General features: G+C 46.7%; 1 protein-coding gene across 1 annotated transcript in view; it reads right to left on the bottom strand.

Annotated features, from left to right (window-relative positions):
- Positions 1-17,183, bottom strand: part of Susd5 (sushi domain containing 5) — a 44,879-nt gene that overhangs the window by 7,520 nt on the left and 20,176 nt on the right. Inside the window, exon 4 of the mRNA XM_031345504.1 lies at positions 7,416-7,604. Coding sequence (XP_031201364.1) covers positions 7,416-7,604 — 189 coding nt within the window. The remainder of the gene's footprint in view (positions 1-7,415; positions 7,605-17,183) is intronic.

Below are 17,183 nucleotides of genomic sequence, written 5' to 3'. Positions count from 1 at the left end.
AGCATCTGACCTTGCTTGCTAGGAGTTTTGAGGTTCCTGGCAGAGGTACCCCTATTCGATGATGACACAGAAATGACCCAGGCCTCTTTTGAATCCAAGCTCTGTGAGTTTCCCTCCTGTCTGTGTGACATGGGCAAATCAAGAAAGCTTCGTGGGCTTCAGTTTCCCCCTCTGCACACTGGAGCTAGCCACTAATGTACCCACACTTACAATGAGGTGAAGTATGCAAAATGCCTTTTGTGGAAAGGTGCAGGGGTACGTTGGGGTGATGGGGTTGTTCTGGTTTTTAATATTTTTATTTTATGTTTGTGAGTATTTTGTCTGCAGGGATGGAGTTACAGACCGTCCTGAGCCTCTATGTGTGTGCTGGGAATTGAACCTGGATCCTCTGCAAGGGCATCCAGTGCTGTTAACCATGGAGCCGCCTCTCCAATCTTAGTGTTCTGGTTGGTGATTTGATTGTGATAGTGTGTTCACACGTGTGTCCACTCAGATAATTTTATGTTTTAAAAGGGTGGCTTGTTAGAGTAAGTTAAGCTTTAAACAAAGATTTGGAAAGAGACCATCACAATCACCAGGACAGAGATGGCCCGGAGCAGATATCTGCTTGGCAACAGCTATTTTCTCAGTGCCCTACAGAGATGTGTCTTGTGGCCATGGCTGATCAGACCAGAGGAGTTAAAAAAGAAAGCCTAGAGAAAGCCAGACGTGGTGGCAGACATTTGGAACCTCGGAACTCGAGAGGTGCAGGCTGGGGTATCTGGAGTTAAGGACTTCCTCAGCTGCATAGTGAGTTCTAGGTCAGTGTGCTCAACAGGAGAGATTATCCCCAGACAAAGAAACGCCCTTAGTAAACACGACAGAGAAAAGTCAAGCTTGTTCATGGGGTAACAGTTCCTGCTGCCGGGCCTGGGGAGCCTTACATGGGGGCAGGACACAGTCCAGTTCCACAAGCTGTCCTCTGACCTCCACAAGTGAACCATGGCACTCACAAGAAATCAATAAGTCAATAAGTAATAAATGTGGTAAATGCAAAAAAAAGCCTAAACAAAAGAAATAAACACACACAAAATGAATAAATACACAAGAGATACACACACGTGGATGAACACAGACACACACACCTGTACACACACACACACCTGTACACACACACACACACACACACACACACACACACACACATACACTGAATCAAACCATTTACTAGTCACTGGGTGCCTCATGGAGCCCAGGAGGCAGAGGCAGAGGAGGTAGCAGGGAAACCAGGAAGCTGGTGTTTGTGTGGGATGTGAACAGAAATGCTCAATGGATTTAATGACTATAGAGACAAGGCAGTGAAAGCTGAGAAACATGCTCTCAGGAGATGCTGTCCCGGACCCTTGTATTCAGTGGGTTTGATGGGTGGGGAATGTACCAGGCCAGGGGTAACAAAGAGGGATAAGGAAGGGAACCAGAGGCACATTCACCCCACCTCAGATCCCTGCATTCACAGAGATCCTCCTGCCTCTGTCTCCTGAGTTCTGACATTAAAGATGTGTAGATGTGTGTCCCCACTGACACCTTTAATCTCCGTGAACACCACGGAAGACGGAACAGTGGCCCTGACAAGCAGAGAAGGCTGTCCAAGGAGTGGCGAGGGCTTATTTTGTTTGCTTATTATTTTTTTTTTTAAAAAGAATTAATTTTGTGTGTATGGGGGTGGTGACAGCACTTGAGTGGAGGTCAGAGGACATGTGGGTGTCAATTCTGTCCTTTTACCAGGGGTTCTGGGGATCAAACTCGGGTCCTAAGGCTTGGTGGTTTTATCCCAAGAGCCATCTCACAGGCCCTAAGTCTTTTTTTTTTTTTTTTTTTTAGATGGTTTATTTAAGATATTTAACTGATAGAAGGGTTTGAGGAGAGCTGACGGCAGAGCACTCCTCTCAGCCTTCCAGAGTCTTTATTTACTGTCCTGAAACAAAGAGGGCTGTTTATCTCCTAGAGTTAGTCCAGTGTGCCTGGGGTCCTGCAAGCCCTGACCGTTAAGCTAACTGGCCTGCGGTGGTCTCCCTCAGTTACTGGGGTTTTGTAATGTTGGCTCTGGAGCCCCGGGCTGGATCTAGCTACGCAGTCTTCCACTCTCCTGTCCAAATCCACACATGTTGGTTTCTGTTCCCGGGTTGGCAGCTTTGTCTGGCATGCCTCACTGCTGCACTCAGTATCTAGCTGTAACTGGTCGTTGCTTTAATTACAGAAAACTCTCGGTGCTCTGCTCTGTAAGCATGGCGACCACAGATCTCCTTGCTGTGTCTGGTTCTTACTATGCCAAACCCATGCCCTTCTTTGGGGTCATTTTTCTTTCTTAGCCACTGGCGCAACGAGGCTGGTCCCCACCCTGGTCACACAAACCTTCGGTTGCCTCTTAAAGTGTTTCTGTGGTTCCCATGATTCATGGCCCCTCCCCTCTCCATTCTTTTCTCATGTCCTAAGTTGTCACTTGTCCTTAGATGGAGGGGTCCTGTGGCCCCTGCCCCTGGCCCCAGAAGAGGCCATACATCCTGTGTGGCCAGAGGGGGAAAGGAAAGGCTGAAGCAGAAAACTTAGGAACTAAAACCTTTAGCCCTCATCCCCATGGCAACCACTAAGACTCCAAAAGGCTGCTGGGACCTCCTATCCAAGTTCCATACGTGTGTGGAGTTCTTTTTTTTTTTTTAAAGATTTTCTATTGCTGGGCAATGGTGGCACATACACGCCTTTAATCCCAGCACTTGGGAGGCAGAGGCAGGCAGATTTCTGAGTTCTAGCAGAGATGACCTTGAAGGTGACACCTCCTGCTTCCATCTCCCAAGGGCTGCGGTGGGCAATGGGTGTTACCGCACACAGTTTATACAGTGTCAGAGATCTCGCCCAGGGCTTCATATATGTGACACTAGCACTTGATCAACTGAGTAAACCACCAGCCCCCGACTCATCCGCATTTATGCTGCTCTGTAAGTCTGTGATGTCTGGAGACTGGCTGGCCCTATGCTTTGACTATTCCCCCCTCTCCTCCCCTCTCTCTCTCTCTCTCTCTCTCTCTCTTTCTCTCTCTCTCTCTCCTTCCTTCCTTCCTTCTTTCCTTCCTTCCTTCTAGCTGTCTAGAATATCCCTGGAAATATCTCATGTTGCCCAGGCTAGCCCAGGATTTACTATGCAGCCAAGAACAGCCTTGAACTCCAGCCTCACTCCCACCTGCTGAGACCACAGCTGTGTGTCACCACACACGATGTGGCACTGAGGAGCTAACCCATGGCCTCACCCATGCTTGGAAAGCACGCTGCCAGATGAACGATGCCCCACAGTCTTTTCTGTATCTTTTTCGGACATGTTTTCCTGTGACCCAGGCTGGCCTTGAATTTGCTATTTAGTCAAGGATGACCTCACCTCCTGCTCCTCTTGTTCCCAGTTCCCCAGTGGGCTACAGGCATGTGCCACCATGACCTTGGTGAAGGTTTTCTGCAGACACCACACAAACACACATACACACACACGCACACACATGTACATGCACACCATACACACACAACACACCATACACACACGCACACACACCATACACATACACACACACACACATGCACACCATATACACACACACATGCACCATACACATACACACACATGCACACGCACACACACCATACACACACATGCACACCATACACACACACATGCACACCATACACACACACATGCACCATACATACACACACGTACCACATACACACATGCACACATACACGCGCTCACACACACGCACACATGCACACACATACACGTACACCACACCACACACACACCACACACATACCACACACACACACACACACACACACATGCACACACACATACACGTACACTATACCACACACACACGTACACCACACACACACATACACGTACACTATACCACACACACGTACACCACACACACACACACACACACACACACACATGCACACACTTCTTACTAGGACACAGAGACTATAAATGCAGAGTCTTCAGAGTAAGGAAAACAGTAGCAGTCTGTCCACCCAGCCAAATGTAGAAGCCAGACTCCTCTCTGAGTCCTCGCTGCAGTGAGAAAATAAACACCTTCTAGAACACACAAAACCTGCATTTAGTTCTCATCCTCCCTGGGCCAGTAAACTACCCATTTGGTAGATGGGTGTGGCTCGCAGGAAGGTGCGACTTCAGCGCCTCTGGAAAATATTAAGAGTCTGGGTGAGGATGGGGCTAGACCGTTGATGGGCAACGCCCTCCGCCCTCCAGCACCTGTCTGCTTCTGCAACTTTAGTTACTAGGAACTAACAAGTAGAGATAGTGGCCCAAGGCACATCTGTAATAATTTCACAGGGAACTTTAAAATCTATGCTAACAAATATTGCATTTATAATGGGAATCGATTTTATTTCACTTCATTTATTTTGATTTACTTATCTATCTATCTATCATGAACCAAAAGTTCATAATAGCCCATAGAATTTGCAGATGGTGTATAGCTAAACCACCCTCTGAAAAGTTATAAAATAAATTTAAAAACAACAAAAACACATTCATCAAAACATGCTTTGAATTGAGACAAGATTAATGCACACACAGGGACAGAATCTTTAACAGTTCTGTTTAAGGGCGGGGGTGTAGCTCACTTGGTAGGCTGCTTGCTTAGCATTCATGAGGCCCTGGCTCCTATCCCCAGCCCTGGATAAACTCCTACCTTTTAGTTCTTTAGCTGGCAGAGAAAGAACCTAATCAAGACTAACTAGCCGAACCAAGACTATGTCTCAGGAAAAAAGAAATTAAGGGATGAGCATGGTGGTGCACACCTTTAAACCCAGCACTCTGGAGGCAGATGGATCCCTGTGAGGTTGAGGCTAGCCTGGTCTACATAATGAGTTCCAGGACAGCCAGGGCTACACAGAGAAACTCTGCCCAGAAAAAAAAAGAAAGAAAAAAAAAAAAGAAAGAAAGAAAACAAAAGGAACCGGGCAGTGAAATGGCTCAGTGGTGAAAGTGCTCAGGGCACTGAGGTCTGAGTTGGATCCCAGCACCCACATGGTGGAGGGAAAGAATGCTGCCTGCTGGCTTGGGACTTTCACTTAAATGTCATGGTGTGTATGCACTCCATGTGTGTACATTAACAATAATGAAAAAGTAGACAAAACAAAAATACACTTTAATGTGTGTGTGTATTTGTGTTGCTGGAGACCAAACCAGAGCTTCACACATGACAGACAAGCACTTTATAAATGAGCTCTACCTCTCAAGCTGGGAAGAATATAACATTAATAATTACGAATGTCCCATAGAAAATCTATGATATGTAAATAAATATCTTCCTTCATTCTTTCCTTCCTTCCTTCCTTCTTTCCTCCCTTTCTTCCTTTCTGTTTGTTTGTTGTGGTTTGAGAAAGAATTTCTTTGAGTAGCCCAGGCTGTCTTGGAACTCTCTCTGTATATAGACCAGGCTGGCCTCCAACTCGGAGATCCACCTGGCTCTGCTTCCCAATTGCTGAGACGAAAGGCGTGCGCCACCCTGCTTGACTGTAAATGGCCATTTCTAAGCAGTTAGAAAACCTGGCAAATCCTTCCAGCCGACAGACAATCAACGTGAGGAAAGCTTAATGCTTGATTGACATGTCATGACTGCATGAAATGAACATTTTGACTGAATTCACAGATGGCAATCCCGAAGGCTGCTGGGAATGTGGAACATGAGCTCGGAGACCCTTCTGGCAGGAGGGTGTTGAGGGTCGATGTTGATACGGTGTCACAGGATCCATAATCACAGAAGAGACAACCCTCAACCCTCGGGCCTTGCCTGTGAGACAGTCTCCATCTTAGGTGACCTGGGGTGGGGAGACCCACACGAAAGGTGGGAGGTGCTACTCTGCAAGCCGAGCACTCTGCTGGCTTGTGTGTCATGGATGCTCCCTGCTCCTGACATTGCGCCTTCCGCACAGGGACGGACTGAGTCCCTTTAGAGCCCATCATCCCCATAGAGCCATGGTCACCACCTACTCCCTTAGGGTGTTCCTGGTCAGAGATTTGGTCACAGTAATGAGGAAAATAACTAAACACCAGAGGGTCAACTGATCAGGCCAGTCTACAAAACACCTGGGGAGCAACCTCTGACGCTGTGCAGGCACATTGTATGGCAGAGTCCTGCTCAGAGGAGCCAGTGACCAGACACAGCCTGACAACCCAGTGGCACAGATGACAGCTCATGGGCACAGTTCCTGACAGCCATAAATGAAAACAAGCCAGACATCCCCTGTGGCAGCCTGGCATACAGGGCTGCATCACACTAAGGACCATCATTAACAGCAGAGACAAACAACAAGACAAAGCTTTAGATGGTGTGGGTGAATCACAGGGTCCAAAAAGTGTTCTAATAACTGTCATCCCCTCATGATCGTCAGGACATCTGAGGACAAACTGTCCTAAATTACAGTACTGTAGTGAGGCTGAGGGGATGTCGTAGTGGTTAAAGTGCTCCCTGTACAAGTGTGAAGACCGGAGTTTGGATCCCCAGGAATGCCTGTGAGTGCTGGGTAGGCATTGTGGTATGTCTCTAATTTAATTTATGATCCAGAAGGTGGAGATAGAGCAAGCTGGCTAGCAAGAATCTCTGCTTAGACTGGCAAGCTCTGGGTTGACAGAAATATGTGCAGGCAAAGCACCCATAACACATAAAATAATATAATACAAATTATTTTAAAAAGTAACTTAGAACCAGGCAGTAGTGGTCCATACCTTTAATCCGAGCACTTGGGAGGCAGAGGCAGGAGGGTCTCTTGAGTCTGAGGCCAGCCTGGTCTACAGAGTGAGTTCCAGAACAGCCAGGGCTTCACAGAGAAACCCTGTCTCAAAAAACAACAAAGCATAATGATAATAATAATAATAATAATAATAATAATAATAATAATAATAAATAATAATAAGGCTGGAGAGATGGCTCAATGGTTAAGAGCACTGACTGCTCTTCCAGAGGTCCTGAGTTCAATTCCCAGCAGCCACACATGGCTCACAACCATCTGTAATGGGATCCAATGCCCTCTTCTGGTGTGTCTGAAGACAGCTACTGTGTACTCATTTACATAAAATAAAGAAATCTTTAAAAAATAATAACAATAAACGGAAAAGAAAGAAAAGAAAAAAGCACTTTAGCTTAAGATCAAGTCTCTCTCAGAGAAGGTGGGGAGTGGGTTTGTTAGCCTTTCACCTCCAGCAGGCAGATGAAGAGGGCAGATGTTCTCAAACCACACTTGCAATGCCCCAAGCACAAGTACTCCACAAGGTGTGGAGGCTTTCGATGCCTGGGGGTGGAAAGAGGAGGAGTAGCAGCTGTCTACAAGCCCTGTGTGGGTTGTACATAGACAAGAGGCGCTTACCTTTCCCGCAGGCTTGCACCAGTCCGTACCACTCCCCACAGCTGTTGCATAGCAAGGTGAAGGCCGTTTCCCGATGGCCTGTGACAGACCCTGGTGCACACACGTACAGCAGCTCGTCCCCCATCTCCAAGCCAGTGCGACCCTGGAGGATGGTGTGTGGGAATGACGGTGGGTCTCCACACGGTCTCTCTGAGGAGAAGCAGCAATAGTCAGAGTCTCCAAAGTGTGATGGTTAATTTCCCTGGTCAGCCTGACAGAAGTAGAATCACAATGGGAATGCCTCTCTGGGCATGCGTCTATACGGGATATCTATGGGGTTTCCTAGACTGGGTTAACTGAGGTTGAAGGGCCTTAATGTAGGGGCACCATTTCATGAGCTCTGGTCCAGGACTGAATACAAAGGAGAATTTAGTGAGGCATGGTGGAGCACACCTTTAATCCCAGCACTTGGGAGGCAGAGGCAGGGGGAACTCTGTGAGTTTGAGGTCAGCCTGGTCTGCAGAGCAAGTTCCAAGATAGGAGACACACACACACAGAGAGAGGCAGACAGAGAGATAGAAACACAGAGACACAGAGAAGATAGACAGAGACTGAGAGACACAGAGAGATAAACAGAGACGGAGAGACACAGAGACACAGGCAGAGGGAGAGCTGACTAGGGATGCAGGAGCCTCCAGCCTTCTTCACCATGTATGGACTGCGCCCCTAGGCTGTGATCCAAAAGAAACCCACCCTTCCTCAAGCTGCTGTTGGTTCATTCCACCCTAGCATCTGGTAGTAGTAGTGGATACACAAGTGATACTGAGAAAAAACCCTGCAGAGTGAGCCTACCTACCCTGATACCCTGTCCCCTGAGTGCCACCTATACCCAAACCAGGATCCCAGGGACAAGCTCCTCTAGCTCATGGCCTGGCAGAATGCCTGACATGGAGGAGGCACAAAAACAGACAAACAAAAAAAAAAAAGCTTGTTGAGTGACTCATCCTGGTACCAAGTCACAGTTTGTATTTTCAAATTCCCAGACACCGAGACCCCTCTGAGGTCTCCTTGGTGACTCAGACGCACAAGCCTCACAGCAGGTCTTGGCCTTGTTTGGATGAAGGATTCAGTGTGGTCAGGAGACCTACCTACATGCAGAAGTGCCCGCTAGAAGTATGTTCACATGAATACATGAATAGCATCTGTCTGAGAGCTAATGGCAACATGGCTACCAGTGCAGCCATACAGGTAAAATACAGGGGGAAATATTTATTTTATACGTATATAAATACACATACATGAAGTTCCATATATGCAAGAGTTGGAAGGATAAAAAAATGGAACATACGCAGGATGAAATTTTAATTTGTTCATATTGTCATGTGTGCATGTGGTGTGCATGCATGTATGCATGTACATGTGTGTATTTAGGACACTCTCCCCTATCCTACTCACTGAGGCAGGGGCTCTAAATCATATCCGTTGCTCTCCCTTCTGGCTATCTCACTAGCTAACTCGCTTTGGCAATTCCTCGTCTCTGCCTTCTGAGGCTGGGACTGAAGGCATGCCACCACGTCCACCCAGGAAGCCACCACGTCCACCCGGCAGGCCACTATGCCCACCCAGCAGGCCACTATGTCCACCCGGCAGGCCACTTTGCCCACCTGGCAGGCCACTATGTCCACCCGGCAGGCCACTTTGCCCACCTGGCAGGCCACTATGTCCACCTGGCAGGCCACCACGTCTACCCGGCAGGCCACTATGTCCACCCAGGAAGCCACCATGTCCACCCAGGAAGCCACCACGTCCACCCGGCAGGTTACCACATCCGCTCAGCATTTATGTGGATCCTGGAGATCTGAACTCTAGCCCTCATGTGTGTATGGCAAGCAGCCCAGGCATTTCCCACAAAGGAAAGTTTATGTAGCCGTAGAGGAAAGCAAGCCCATGACATTTTCAGGATGGTGGGCACAACTGGAAGTCATCATGTTAAGCAAAAGAAACCAGACCCCAAGAGACAAATTCCACTCATTTTTGTGTCATATGTGGAGCTGAGATTCAAAATGGCATAAAATATATACAAAATATCTGTTTATTTCTTAAAAGATTGAAATTACAATTATTTGTTTTATGTGTCTGCACATGTGCGTGCATGTGGCCACCTACCATGGAGCATGAGTGGAAACCAGAGGAGTTTGGGGCAGTCTATTTTTTCCTTCAGTCCTGTGGGTCTCAGGGATCAAACTCAGGTTGTCAGGCTTGGTGGCAAGCTCCTTTACCTGCTGAGCCCTCTCACTGGCCCAACATCTGCATATTTTTTAACCCAAATGGGATTCAATTGTGCCTATTACTAAGAACTAGGTTTTGTTTTGTTTTTTAGTTAACGCGATATTTGTAAAAAGGTGTTTTAGATTTGCACAGAATTGAGAGGAGGGTACACTGAATTCCTATATAGCTACTTCCCTCCCACCTCAGACTGTGTTCCTCCTCAGCAATGTCCGATAGAGTTACATTCCTCACACAGAAACACACCCCTACCCCCAAAGTCTGCTATGTCCCTCACAGTTAGCGCTTGGAACTGTACATCCTAAGGATTTGGACAAGTGTTACAAGACACATGTCATCGGTCACAGTATCCTAAGAGCACTTTCTGGTCTAAAATGCCTCTATGGTGTACTTCCTTGCTGCCCAACATGGGCAACCACTGGATCATGTGACTGCAATACCAACATGGGGTCTGGGGGATAAATAAGAACCCAAGTTCAGTCCTTACAAACTCACAAAAAAGCTGGGTAGGGTAGTTCATTCTTGCAACTCCAGCTCTGGGGAGGTAGTGACAGATACTCGGGGTGGGGGTGGGGGTGGGGTAGGGCTCCCTGGCTAGCAAGCCAGCTTAGCCTACTTGGTGAGTTCCAGAAGAAAAAAAAGAGAGAGTCCATGTATCAAAAATCATGTCAGTAACACCTAAGGTTACCTCCTGGTCTTCCTGCACATGCAAAAGTGCACATAGAAACCCACTCCCACACAAAACAATATCAATGTAGTAGACTGTCCAACTGTCTTTCAGTGTAGAAGAGACATTTTTCATTCCTAACAGGGATGTTGTAGTTAACACTCTTGCAGGGACTTAAAGGTGCTAGAGTTTTGAATTTTGGCTATTTTGATAGAAATGAAGTTGTGATGGCCGTTTTAAATTGTTGACTTGACACAAGCTGGACTCACCAGGGAAGAGTCTCACTGAAGGACTGCCCACATTAGGTTGGCCTGTGGACATGTCTGTGGACACGACTGTCTTAATTAAGTTAATGGCTGTGGGCAGACCCAGCCCCCTGTGGGTGGTATCATTCCCTAGGCAGGGGCTTCTGAACTGTATAAGAACAAGAGATGCACACAGAAGAGCAAGCGAGGAGGTAGGTTGTATGTATTCACTCTCTCTGCTCCCGAGTATGGATAGGGTGTCACTAGCTGTTTGAAGACCCTGTGCGCATAGACTGTAATCTGATACTGTGAGCTAAAACAACCCCTTTCTCCCTCCCTGATTTGCTGGATACCAGGGTATCCATCACAGCAACGGAACTGAAGACAGACCAGTGATGGTCTGTGTTCTCATGTATAATTCCCTAAGGACACACAGCATTGACCATCTCTTCCCATAATTGCTTGCTACCTGTCTTTTTCTTTGGTGAGGTATTTGCTCAGGTCTTTTGTCCATTTTTAAGACAGGTTATTTTTTAATTACTGCTGAGCTTTGAGAGTTCTTTGTCTGCTTCACGTGGCAATCTTCGTCTTCTGCAGACCTGTTCGTTCCTAGTTCATAGGTGCTGATTTCTTCCAGACAGAATCTAATCTAATAAGCCCCGCTTATCAGTTGGATCTTTCACAGACCGATCCTTTGCCATGACTAGAGGCTCACCATTATATCCAGGGCCACCTAGGCTTTCTCCCATGCTGTCTTCTGGAGTTTGTATCTTAGTGCTTTATATCTAGGTAGTGCTATATATGTAGGTCTGAGATCCTCCATGTTGAGCTCCTGTTTCGGAGGAGCTTAGGGAAAGCCCATGATATCTAAAGGAAAGCTTTGCTGGTATCTAAGTTGATAAAAAACCACCTTGATTCCATCATGCTTCCTTTGCCAAAGATCAATAGGCTGAAGGTGTGTGAATCTAGCTCTGACCTCTCTGTTCTGTCCCATTGATCAATCTTATTGGTCCACAAGCACCAATCTTTCTTGCCTACTGTAACTTACAGTCCTGAAATCCAGCTGCAGAAGACCTCTAACTTCATTGTTTAATATTGAGTTGGATGCTCTGAGTCCTTTAGTTATATTGTCTTAGCAATGGATTGTACCTGTAAAACAATTCTGGCTATTTTGACCATGGTATTGTGCCAAAAGAAATGGGAAGGCTCAATGTGTTGACAATATCAAGTCTTACTGTTCACCTGGAATATTTTTCTTTTATTTCCTCAGCATCTTGTAGTTTGCCTCAGGCTTAACATGACATTTAAATTTATATTTAAGTGTTTCATTTTGGGGGTGCTACTGTAAATGCTATGTTTTGAACTTTGAGTCCCACTGTCCATAGGAAAGTGCAATGCTAGCTTTTGTTAACTCTGTGTACTAGTTTCATTTCTGCTGCTGTGATAAAATATCCTGACAAAAAGCAATTTAGGGGACAAAAGTTTGTTCATCTTACAGTTCCAGGTTAGAGTCTGAAGGGAAGTGAAGATGGTGGGAACTTGAAGACTTTGCTCACATCACATCCACAATCGAAACAGAAGAGAGAGACGAGTTCTTGCTCATTAGATCACCTTCTTGCTTGCGCTCAGCTCAGAGTCTCCACACTTATACATTCAGGACTCTCTTGCCTAGGAATGATGCTGCCCACAGTGGGTTGTGTCTTCCCACATCAATTAATTTAAGACAACTTATGCAGCCATGATTACAAGCAACACAATGTTAATAATCCCTCATTGAGACTCTCTTCACAAGTGAGTCTAGGTTCTGTCAAATTGATGAAGTCAACCCTATCTATACACATCATACTTTGTAGCCTGCAACTTTGCTATGATCAATTTCAACTGACTTTGGTCAGTTGTTTTAGGTTTTGGGGTGGGAGAGATGGCTCAGTGGGTAGGGGCACTTGCCTGCAAGTCTGATGACCTGGAAACTAGCCCTAGCACCCACACGGTGGAAGGAGAGAACCAAGCCTCACAAGCTATCCTCTGAGCTTGTATGCACCAGAGCATGCACATGCCCTCCAGACCCGCTAAGCAAATGAACAAAGAAATGTTAAAGCCTTGTTTGGGGGTTTCTACCTACACAGTCATTTCATCTGTAGACAAAGACATTTGAGTTTTTCTTTACTGCTCTCTCCACCTTTTTATTTTATTTTATTTTATTTAAAAAGATTTTTATAATTTTCAACTGTGTTTACGTGTGTGTGTGTGTGTGTGTGTGAGAGAGGGGGGGGGCTTGTGCATGTGTATGTTGGATCCCCTACAGCTGGAGTTACAAGCAAGTGCTCATAGACCACCTGATGTAGGAAACCAAACTCTCTGGAGAAGCAGTACACGCTTTCCGCCACTGAGCATGCTCTCCATCCCCCTCTATCCATCCTTTCTCTCCTTGCACTACAAGCTATAGCTTCCACTCCGTGTTAGAAAGCAGAGGTGAGAGGCACATTGTTTCTGACCTTACTGAGAAAGATTTGATCTCTTGCCATTCAGGGAAAAAGGGGCAGCAGGGTTTTTTCTAGATGTTCTCAGACATCTTGAGAAAGTCCCTCTCTATTTCGATACTGATGAAAGGTTTATCTTATTATCCACAGGTGCTGGATCTGGTCAACTGCTTTTCTCCTGGCTCAATAGTTATGTGATATTTCTTCTGTAGTCCATTGATGTAATGGATTATATCAATTGCTTTTTTACTTTTTTTTCTTCTTTTTTCCCCCCTTTTCCTTTTATTTATCAATTGTTTTTTTAATGTGAAACCAGATAAGCACACCCGGGGTCAACCCTACTTGGTTTGTGTGTGTGTGTGTGTGTGTGTGTGTGTATACCTGTGTGCTATCTATATAGGAATGTGTGGGTCCATATGCTCATCATGTGTGCACATGCAGAGTCCAGAGCAGGACATCACGTGTCCTCCTCTCTTGATCTCCACCTGATAGCTTTGAGATGTGGTTTCTCACTAAACCTGAAGTTTGGTAGGCCGCTTGGTCAGAAGGTTCCCAGGATCTCCTGCCCCCCCACCCTGTCTCTTTCCGCAGTTCTGGGGCAACAGGCATGTACAACATTTTGCTTGTGTAATCGGGATCTGAACCAGGCCTTTCTACTTGGAGAGGAGGTGTTTTTATCCACTAAGCCATCTTCCCAGTTCCTGGAAATTTGGGGTCGGGTGGAGCAAGGTCTTACTTCATAGCCCAGCCTGACCTTAAATTTGGGATTCCCCTGCCTCTGCATCTCTGGAGGGGGAGGTTCCAGGCATACCGCCACTCGTGCCTTGTGTAATTCTTTTATATCTTGTTGAATTGGATTTGCTAATGTTTTCTTGTCTGTGCTCATGAGATATATTGGTCTGCAGTCGTCTTTTCTTGGAATGTCTTGTCTGGTTTTGGTTTGGGGGTAATAATGACTGCATGGAATGAATTAGGAAGTATTCCTTCTGCTTTTAAGTTCTGGAAAATTTCATAGAGAATCAGCATAATTTCTCCCTTAAGTGCCCAGGCCCATTTGTGCCTGATGCTCTCTGTTCCAGAGTTAGTATTTATTCTGTTCTTCAATACAGAAGGGCTCACTGGGATTGTCCCTGTCTTCTTAACAGGGTTGCCAGACTGTTCTTTCAATGAACGGGCTCATTTCATCTAGGTCTCAGAGCTGAGGGTGCAGTGTCTTAGATCTTCTTTTTATATGTAATCATGTGTATTTCTGGGTCTGGATTGGGGTTCGTGTACAGGAGTGCAGAGAACAGAAACCAGCAGCAGAAGCCCTGGAGCTGGAGCGACAGCTGGTTGGACCCACCCAGTCTGTGTGCTAGGGAACCAAACTGCCTGCTGGACTCGTGAGCCGCCTGGTGCGGGAGCTGAGGTCTGAACCCACATCCTCTGCCAAAGCAGCAGCTGTCTTACTTGCTACGCCTCGCTCCAGCCCTAGTGACATACTTATGTTTATAATTCCTTTAGTATCCGAGAGATCTGTAGTGGGTCTCCTTTTCCCATTTCTTTTCTTTTCTTCCTTCCTTCCTTCCTTTCTTTTCTTCTTTTGGTCAGGGGCAGGTCAAGTCTCACTGTGCAGCTCTGGCTGGCTTGAAACTTATTATGTATGCAAGGCTGGCCTTGAACTCATAGAGATCCGCCTGTCTCTGTCTCCTGAGTGCTGGCATGAAAGGCAGGTGCCACCACACCCAGCTGGTTTTTCATTTCTTTCAAAAAAATATTTATTTTATTATTTGTGTATGGATGTGTGTGCACGAGTGTGTAGGTGTGAGTGCCCAAAGAGCCCAAAAGAGAATGTCAGTGCCCCTGGATCTGGAGTTAGAGATGGTCATGAGCCACCCAATGCGATGTGGATACTGGGAATCAAAATCTAGTCCTCCACAAGAGCAGTAAGTGCTTGTCACCTGTGTCACCTGTGTGTGTGTGTGTGTGTGTGTGTGTAAAGGCATTGGCCTCACAGGCCTGATTAGATTTTACTGTCAAATTGACTCAACCTAGAGTCAGCTGGGAGGGGGGGACCACAATTGCTGTGATCAGACATAACTGTAGATGTGTCTTCGAGAGACTGTCTTGTTGGAGAGTGGGGGCGGGGGGAGGGGAGGTAGCCCACTCTAGGTGGTCCCATCCTTATGCAGGGGGTTGGACCATGTAAGAAAGCTAGCTAAGACAGAGCCAGTGATTGAGCCAGTAAGCAGCCTTCCTCCATGGTTTCTGCTTCAGTTCCTGCTTGAGCTCCTGCCGTGACTGCGACTCCCTCAAGGATGGCCTGTTGCCCGGAAGTATAAACAAAACAATCCCTTTCCTTCTCAGAGTGCTTTAGTTCCCATCTAAGTACTAACCAGGCCCAATCCTGCGTAGCTTCTGAAATCAGACGAGATTGGGGACGTTCTGAAATCAGACGAGATTGGGGACGTTCAAGGTGGTACGGCTGTAGACAGAGCGCCTTATCTCCATAGAAAAGTCTAGGACCTATGCTACTCTTGGCTTACCAGTTTGTTTTCTTTTCTATTTTGTTTGTTGGTCTGTTTGAGTTACAGGGAACTGAACCAGGGTCTCACACAGGTGAGCAAGCAGCTTTCCACGGAGCTAAGCACCCAGCTCTCTCTTAGCTTAACACAGGCCTCTGTGTGGGGAGCAAGTTCAGGGGCTCTGTGCTCAGCTAAATTCTACCTCCAGCAACTAGAACAGCCCCAAGATGCTCAAAACCTGCATTGTAGACAAGAGTCCAGCAATGGCTTCCCACCTTCCCTTAAAAATCCAATACAGTTTTCTTCCCCTGCAGATGACTCTTCTCAGGGTCTCCAGCCTTATTTCAGATTGTCCCCCTGCTGGGAACAGTTCCCAAATACACCAGGATCTTCCTTGCTGGTGCTCAGCATGGCTACCCAGCAGGGAGTCCTCTAGCCAGTGGTTCTCAGGCTGTGGGTCACAACCCCTTTAGAGATGAACGACCCCTTTCACTGGGGTCGCCTAAGACCATCAGAAAGTCCAAGTGTTTGCAGTACAATTCATAACAGCAGCAAAACTACAGTTATGAGGTAGCAACAAAAATCATTTTATAGTTGCGGTCACCACAACATGGGGTAAGAAAGGGTCTTAGCGTTAGGAAGGTTGAGGACCACTGCACCATCCATAAAGGCCAGAAGACTAGAAAATCCACATGAGACAAGGAACAATGCAGAGAGAGAGAGACAGACAGAGAGAGAGAGAAAGGAGAGAGAGAGAGAGAGATACAGAGAGAGACAGAGTGAGAGAGAGAGAGCCCTTGACTTGGTAAAGAGGAAGATTTGGAAAGTCTCATCTGTATTTCATTGCTTCTGGGACATGGAGTCTCTATACTTGAGCCTAAATTTGAACACAGAACACTCAAAATCTTGAAGGAGAGCAGCCCTGACCACAACCTCTAAAACACCCACATAGAGAGAGGTTAAAAGAAAGCCTGAGGAGGGGCTAGAGAGATGGCTCAGTTGGGAAATTTCCTAAAGCCATTCCTGAGGCAGGGGAACTCCTCCAGACAGACCTGAGAATTGGTTCCTTTTAAAAATTTCCATCTGTCATGTCTTGGAGACAGTGAGGATACAGCTCTTCTTGAAGGCATAACCCTTCAAGAAGAGGTTCCTATCTCTGTCTTTAGGGGGAGTAAAGGTGACTGTCATGTATGGGGCGACAATGGTTGTAAGAAAGGGAGGTGAAGCCGGTTCTGTCTCAGGGGCAGAAACAGCAGCAAAGTGTTGGCTTGGAGTGTGGCAGACAGAGTGGAAGGGAAGCCGGAAGCTTTCAACCCTCAGGCTGCTGACCCAGCAGAGAAGCCCCCAAAGCAGAGGTGGGGCGTGGGAGTGGGGGGGACGACACGGGTACAACGACGGAGGGAGGAGGATGGGAATGGGACGACCCAAATGGAAGAGGCACATTTCATCAGCATCCCGTCAGTTAAAAAGAACTACACTTATTCGTCTAAGTGAGATCACCACAGGACTGGAAATTCACTGTCTGAAACAAGAACACCAGAGGTGTAGGAAGCCATTTCATAAGCACATCACCACTACAAGATGGCATTTGGCTTGCCGTTAGTATC

The sequence above is a fragment of the Mastomys coucha genome, unplaced genomic scaffold (genome assembly GCF_008632895.1).
Source record: "Mastomys coucha isolate ucsf_1 unplaced genomic scaffold, UCSF_Mcou_1 pScaffold23, whole genome shotgun sequence".
In the NCBI taxonomy this organism is placed as follows: Eukaryota; Metazoa; Chordata; class Mammalia; order Rodentia; family Muridae; genus Mastomys; species Mastomys coucha.
The sequence above is the reverse complement of the archived record's forward strand: the minus strand, read 5'-3'. Positions and strand labels throughout refer to the sequence as shown.